At 31.6% G+C, this 8494-nt stretch overlaps 1 protein-coding gene across 1 annotated transcript in view; it reads right to left on the minus strand.

Annotated features, from left to right (window-relative positions):
• Window positions 1–5889, minus strand: part of LOC145292271 (protein lev-9-like) — a 1243866-nt gene extending 1237977 nt beyond the window's left edge. The window contains exons 1-2 of the mRNA XM_080138595.1: window positions 5832–5889; window positions 4936–5073 (exon numbers count right to left, since the gene is read on the minus strand). Of these exons, the coding sequence (XP_079994721.1) occupies window positions 4936–5073; window positions 5832–5889 (196 nt within the window). The remainder of the gene's footprint in view (window positions 1–4935; window positions 5074–5831) is intronic.
• Window positions 5890–8494: the final 2605 nt, after the last annotated feature.

Consider the following 8494-nt stretch of genomic DNA (forward strand, 5'->3'; position numbering starts at 1 on the left):
GACTTTTGTTGCGGAAGCTGTTCTAAACATGGGGAGGTTGAGAATAAGAAAATGCCTTTCGTAATAAACACCCCTAACTTCCCTATGCTAAGAAGGACTGTCGGAATAAACTCCCTGTAAATGTTAGACAACCAGTGCACATTTACGAACCAATGTTGTGTTTACATGTTGAGGGTGTGCTGTCCGAGCAAGGAAAGACCAACATGTGTTTGGTTCCATTATTTTGTTAGAGCTCATCATAGCAGACTTTTAAGGAGGGTAATAATTAATGGTAACAATGGTGAGTGATCATCAATATTTCCAAGATGCTGTATATGTTTTGATAGGAATTGCATCATGTGTACAAGTTGATTTATTTTTATGTGTGTGCGATTATCGAGTGCTAATATTTTTTTATATATATTGTGTAGTATCTTTTCTGATGTTACACTTCACCTTTTCTGTCCTTGGTCAGTGGAGGAGAAATACTCCATAAGTAAGACAATGTAACTATCTAGAGTGTCCCTTTTAAGGGAGGTAAATGGATCTTTCGCACATTAAACACCGACCTTGTATGTAACTCTGCCCTAGTTGGCAGGCCAGTAAATAGGAACAATAGGATAATATTAAGGTTGCCAGTAGTTAAATTTCTTTGGAGAGATTAATATTGTTGTATCTGTCTGTTTAGCACCGTTGCATTCTGTACCGATTTTTTTCATTACAGCATCTGTTAATATTTTATAAGTAAAAGTATGTAATAGTAGCCAAATAATATCCCCTCTTCACGGCTGTGCTTGGCTGCTAAATAATCACATCACTATTTCAGTTCGAACTATTTTATGAATAAGTCCAAAAAGAATATAATTAATATTCCAAACTGGAAATTATGAATATTAAAAAGAAATAAGCGAACATTATTCATCAAATCCCGGCATGTATGTGCTGTATAAACATTGCCCCTCACTTTTTGGCGATTAAAATGAAAAAAGAAAGTATCAGTCCTAATGAATTATGTAATGAGCATCTCTGCAGGTGAAAACCAGTGTAAACGTATAAGGCAAAAAAATAGTGGGTTATCAAATTTTGTTATGGTTTCAACGACGCAGGGTTACTGCGCAAAAAAAAGAAGAAAAGTACCCAACCAAATCTCCCTCGAAAAACAAAACAGAAACGATATTTGTGTACAGAAAAATGAAAGAAAGGGAACTTTTATATAAGAAAAAAAAAACAGAAAGTAACAGTTGTCAATGAAAAGAAATAAATAAAAACAGTGTTACTTTAATGTTTGTTTTGTCAGAAACGACATTTGTACAGTAAATCAAAGAAAAGGAAATTTTTAGCAGAAAAAAAACAGAGAATAACAGTTACAAACTAAAAGAAATAAATGGAGACAATATTACGGTAAGCTGTCTGTTTTGACGAGCACAAATAAATAAAATAAGTGAAATATTTAACGACCAATCAGAGACAAAAACTTTTACAAGGGAGCTCTTATTATTTAGTGATTCTACTACGGAAAAAGTAATATATATGTTTGTCCTATCCAGTTAATGGCGGTGTAAACATCATATCTGTAGACGTGGATATTTCTCTTTGGTGTTGATTGGGCTAGTTGGGGGACTGAATAATTAGCTTAGAAATAGGAAGTACTTTTCTAGACATAATAAATTTGTATGTGGAAACTTTTGTTGCAAACCTTAGGAACTTTGCTCCTGCTATCAAAGTATTACACACGGAGATAAAAAAAAAATCTTGTAGTTTTCTTGAAATTTGTGCGTAACCTGCAAGCAGTTTGAAATCCAAGGTGGTGACAATACAGGTTGTTCAAAATACTGAGTAAAGTTAAACAAACAAATGATAATATTATAGAATCTAATAATTTTCTAGTAAGTGCGTATATACATACGTAATGTATTGAATCTTTTGTAAGTTGTAATACTTTTTTAAATATTTTGATACTCATATATATATATATACATATATATATATATATATATAATCTGTTGATTACATATGTGCATACATTCAAAAAGCCCAACTCATTAGACCAGAAAAGGGAACGTTATTGAAACAAAGTCCCCTTTTCTGGTCTGATGGGGTTGTCTTTTTGAAATGAGATCCAATTGAAATATGTATGCATATATGTAGGCAATAATGTTTGTATAGTATACATACGATATACTATATACAAACTCTGTACGTCATTGGCCACTCTTTAATAATCATGCGGGTTTCATTGGATTTACATCTAGGAAACCAATCTATACAACGAATATATATATATATATATATATATATAAATATATATATATATATTATGTATATTGTTGAGATAATAAGTATTGGATACATACTAGATATTTTCATATTTTATTTTTTTACAAACTTGCAAAGGTGGAATGAATACCAAATCATACCAATATAAACTTTTTCATCCAGGAGAGTATACCGTCGTCCAGAAAGACAACATAATTACTCTGAAATCAATTTTACACAAGAAAAAAACGTATGAAATTATTTATCTATTTATTTATTGCAGACTATTATCGTCATCTTTTAGTTGATTTATTAAGACGTTTCGGCCAACTATTTATCTAGCCTTCATCAGATTGTTTACAGCGACGGGATAGAAACGCCGAATCTCTTAACTGCATCCCCAGAAATTACTGCCTTCCATAGTTGTCGTTTTATCACTTTCGGGACAACTATGCTTCTGGTCGGCTTTGGGTGGAGTTGAAACCGTTATGTTCAGATAAAGCTCACCTCCAACGATAGAGATTCAATGTCTCTATGTACTGCGACGAAGGAGTACATTGTTCTACTCAAAAAATTTACAAAGTAAATATCGTATCGGACATTGCATAAATAAACCAGAGTTCTTTAAAGTAATGTTTAAGTTACTAGGGAAAATATTACAAGAACTAGAAGCAGTAGGGATTAAAGTTCCTATTTACTTGCCTCCTCACCATGGAAGAGTAAGATACAAGATCGTTTTTTTTTTAATGTGGGTAAAATACAGCTTATCCAAAGGGGGAACTGGATAGAAACAAAAATTAAAATTGTCTTGTCCATGAAGGATTTGTTCGTGAGTAATACATTAAGAGAACCGGGACTTACGTCATACAGAGCGAGGGAAACACCTGTTAAAGAAATCCGTAATGTTAAAACTTGAATTTACAAATAATTTCCTGCTGACATCTGCAGGTTTTGGAATAACGTTATTTAATCTGAGGAGTCTAAAACTAATCTATCTAATCTTAGTTACAAACGTCAGGTATCGCCTGAGAAGTGAAGAGAGTTCGAACCGAAGAAAATCATTTTTACTATTAAGCTTTTGGGAGGAATATAATATTTGGGGGTGCGTTTCTTATAAGTGACTGTTGTAACCCACCTGTGGAATCGTCTTCCGTTTTCCTGCTTTCAAGCTGACTACAATATTGTTGTCTTCAAGTCTAACGTAAACAAGTTCTTGATGAGCAGTCCCACTCGTTAACAAATTTACCGAATTTCCATTACTAATTATTACTATATTGTCAAAGTTCTACTGTACACTCTTTAACCCTTATCCTCGAGTGGCCCCTTGGCCTTGATAAGTGGTGATGCCTATGTAAAAAAAATACTGAAAGAAATGGTGCTATGTGTAGGGATATTTTAGAAGAAATCAGTTAAAATATTAAACTTCCGTTCAGACTAAGTATTCCAACCGGATAATTACCTGACGCATTTTGAAAAAGTGACGAAGATTTTGTTTGAAGAAAATAATATGAAGGTTTACGCTGTCCCATCAAGCCACCTGATCTCAACCGAATTTTTAATTTGTGAAGAGAGATGAAAGTCAGCAAGAAGCAAGAGAAAGGCCAAGAATCTGAAATTTTTGGGACTAATTTGTAAAGAGGCGTGGTCTAAACTTTCTTCTGAAATATGGAACAACCCAATTTCGAAATATCAAAAGCGCTTACATGCAGTGATAAACATTAAGCGATACGCAACAAGATATCTTTGATATTGTCTATTAAAAACTGTTTATGCCAGCAAATTCATACGTTTCTTTGTAAAATCGTTTTTAGAATAATTGTTGACATTTAGAACACGGTTATGATAAAAGATTTATTATGGTATAATTTTGTTTCAACTATTTCTTTATAAATGTGTGAAACAATAAAATATTAAAATATTTAGCATGTATTGAATACTTATTGCCCCCCCCCATCTCATATACAATATAATTTGTGTGAGTTTGGGAGCGATTATCTATACAAAAAGACATAGAAAAGTTTTGAGTTAACATTATATATCAGACTTAAAAAACTAGAAAAAAGTTTTGTAATATTACCTTTTTTGTGAAATCAAATAGAAATACTCTGATTTAGGAGTTCATTTTAAGATAACACGGGGGCTTTCCGTCTTTGTAGATTTGAGTTAACATTATATATCAGACTTAAGTCTCTTCTCTTTCTAGTTATGACCATCTAGTTGAATAGGAAGTTCAAGGATTAACTGTGAATCCTTTGAACGGCAGTACTTATCATTTACTACATTGATGATTGAATTAGCATGTACAACTAATGTCTCTGGATCAAAATTAATATTTGATTTTAAAAACTAATATATATATCGCCAAGATGAACGTTTCTATATTAACTCTCATCTCATCCTTGAACTTATTCTCGCGTCGCCTACGCACAGTTCAAACATTTCAAAATACAACCGCTAGAAACAATGTGCGGCTCTTTACAAACATACTTCTTTCTCCAAATTTACAACATGGAAAGTAAGAAAAAAAGGAAAAAAGAAACAAAACAACACACTGAAGAAATATATTTGTGATGAATTTCAAACAAGTAAAATATTTGTTTATTTTCCTAATATTACGTTGTATTTGGCTTTCAAGCGCACTTGATGCGTATTTTATTTAATTAATATATATATATATATATATATATATGCATTACTTACTTTTGTTGACACAGCTCAACCCACAGTCACCGTCGCACAAACATTTCTTTTTTCTACTGACGCAATCTTCATCTTTTTCGCATCTTTTAAGGCAGACACGGTTTGTAACCTCCTCCACACGTGGACAGTTTCCACTGGCTACAAAAATGTAAAAGAAAATTGAATATCAGTTAAATTATGCTGAAGCAAAATAAATAAATAAATAATAAAATAACGGGAATGTATACGGAATACAATTAGCTTCGAAATAATTGAAACACAAAAGCAATAATGGTCATGAATTGAAAAAAAAAAATTGGAATATAAAAAATATTCCCTCAAGTAATTCTTAAAATCAATAATGCTCATTATTTTCAGGAAGTAGTTATTTATAATTTTAAAACTTAAATAACAATGTCGACATTCCGTTTTTGTTATCAGCTGCAATCATTGTTTAATCATCTCGTCTGTGACTATTTAGTCCAAATTTCTTTCTCAATCTTGTTCGTATTTATTTTCAAAATTTTGATGTTGACAAATAGATAAAGCTTTAGAAAAAAAATGTAAAGTCATAAAATATTGCCCATAATTTATAGAGACAAACACGCTTCCATTTTCATTATAAGGAGGGGCGCAACCTTTTCTGTATTATTACATCACCCACTTTTGAGCCACACCCTTCAATGCAATAAGACATCAGCTACCATTTTCAGTGTTTGGTATAACTCGACCGTTGATTGAAACCTTGTCTCCTAGCCCATTCTTGAACACTTTAACCATTATGCGAAATAAAATTCCCATCTATAAACTTCCAGATTTTTAAGAGTATATACGCTCATACATAACACAAAATCAAATCAAAAGTAATCCGATAAGCAATAAAATCCCATCTTCAGTGCAAGAGTTCCCTAACTTACTACTTTTATAGCTTTTTGTTCTGACTGCTTGCTTTTTGGAATTACCACACTGTTCCATTTTTCCAACCCTACAATCACGCATACATTTATAAACAAATATTTCGCTGCAACAACCCCGACTTAGAATACCACTGTAAATCTGTCCTTGAATTCCAAATAGCCGTTCAACCTAATAAGACAGGACATTCCGACGAAGTTCATTTCTTTACTATGAAGCTCTTTACATAGCGGAAAGTTTTTACTATAGCAGATTCCTTCCTCCAATAGCTTGTCTTTTGGGAATTTTAAGATGAGCCTATTAATCAACAATTCACAGTAGTCATTCATAATTCACAGTAGTTATTTTATTTTATGTACGATATTTGGGGGGAAAAGAAGTATAACACATTTTAATAGCTATTGCAATCATATATACATTGTAGTTAAAATACATATTCAATTCTATTTAATATAGTCGACTTAATTCACTGTTATTTTGCTAATAACTGCTGTACACATATTTAACTTTATTATTTTTCCATTACGTATTTTCTGTGCGATGTTTCCAATCGACGCCGTATACTTCTAAAATGTTATTTAAAAATAAATAACATTTATTCGAATATTACCTCATTTGCATGGATCGTTTTTACCTCTATTTTGCCATATTATCATGATGCTTATTGTTACGTTTATTACGGTTATTACGTTTTATCATACTTGTTTAAGACAAAAGCAACTCTGCATTGATTAATACAGTTCTGTGTACGTTTCAAAGACGACTTTCCTATAAAATTAATTCGCAACGTGATGAAAGAATTTTTATGGTCGAAATTATATTTTCTTATCAACAAACTAAAATTAAATATTGATTTTTATATCAGGATAGTAAACATTGATAAACATGAGAAAGAGACTGTCTTTACATTATATATAGGAAGTAAATCATGTTTCTTATCAGCGTGTCTCTTCCTAGAAATCGTCACACATAATACCAGGTGATGCTTAAACATTATAATGTCAAGGAAAGAGTATCGAGTTTTTTTTTAATTATGAGATATTAATCTAACTTACATTTAATTTGAAATAATCTGACGCCCTAGAGCATCCTATCTATCTATTACTAGTGGAGGTGGGGGCGCCCGGTGTAGTCTGGTCGTAAAATATGCTAAAATATGAATATGTCCAGATTTCGTATATCTGAACTAGTATAAATGTGTGTGTGTGTTTTTTGTGTATTAATATTGATATTTAAATAACTTTTTTTCTATTCATTTAAAAAGAAAATACAACCGAGTTACGGAATTGCATGCAAAGATCTAACTAATTTGCATATTCTTTTAAACATTCATTTTAATCCATTCCGTCTTAGTTTTTTCTGTTTTCTAATGTTATAATCATCTTTAGTTAACTATTACGTGTAATTATATTCATGCAGATATTCTACATGATTTCTACTTGTGTGATATTTGCGTAAAAAGTTTATAGTAAACACACCCCTCTTTCTATATATATTTATTTATGCGTACATGATTTTGTTAATAAATTTTTCCTACCTGTATCAGTTATTGGTCTACAGATATGAAACTTAGAATATAGGGTATTCGAACTCATGCAAAACCTTTATATTTGGGTTTAACTAGTGAAATTCGGTGCAAAAGTGTGAAAATGAAAGAGACAGAATTTGCTAGGTGAAGGTCGAACGACGGCATTACGAATATGCGTGCGTAACGTAATAGTTATTAGTTCATGTTTTAGTTTTTAGCCTTGCAGCGAACATGCCTTCATAGCTCAAGCATTAACGTCACAGGAAAAAGTAAATCGTAAACTAACCTTTAGGTTTCGATTCTCGGTGCTGACGCACGAATCATTTTCCTTTTGACTTTTTAAATCATTACCATACATTGAGTCCAATATAATATAATAATAAATACGAAATCGGCATTAATCAAAATATCATATTTAAAAGTATTTTACAACCGGGCATTAACGGCGGCGTGTTAGTATTATTATAGATTCGAGATTTTAATGTGAATAACAAATAATTGGGTGCTATCAGCTAGAATCTAAAGCGAAAGCAACATTCAATATTCAAAGCTGGTGAGGTTACTTCTGTACCAACGTGACACGCATATGAACTGATTAAAAATTAAAAATAATCTAAGATGAATGTACAAAATGTATGACGATATTTGTTATTTTTAATTTTGACCTGTATTTTACTCCTTAAAACTATTTAACCGGCTAACAACGCATAAAAGAACAGTCTATACAAAAACTCAATCATTTGAGGCCGTTAGAACCGCTCTCCAACTTTAGTTTCGGAGGGGATAGAGTTGTAAAATATAGAAACAGACAGACGGGTAGACAGACAGGCATATAGCCTTTTTTATATTAGATATAATAAAACTCAAATTGTCTTACTTTGGCGTTAAAACCATGTTTCTGATCTACGACTTTCGGTTTGGAAAATTCTGCGCATGCGTAATTAAATAAAAACCAAGCCACGAAAGCTGTTTTTTAATTGACAGTTTTTTCGCATTTATAATATTCAAACAAAAACAAAATTAATTATTTCTGCTTTTTATCGGCATTTTACAAAATTTGTTTTAAATTTTTATTGCAATTTGGAATTGTTTCAAAACAATGAATTTGTATTTTAAGAAAAAAAAGCAATGCATATA

Source organism: Euprymna scolopes, chromosome 13, assembly GCF_053919585.1.
Source record: "Euprymna scolopes isolate OS-2025 chromosome 13, ASM5391958v1, whole genome shotgun sequence".
Lineage (NCBI taxonomy): Eukaryota > Metazoa > Mollusca > Cephalopoda > Sepiida > Sepiolidae > Euprymna > Euprymna scolopes.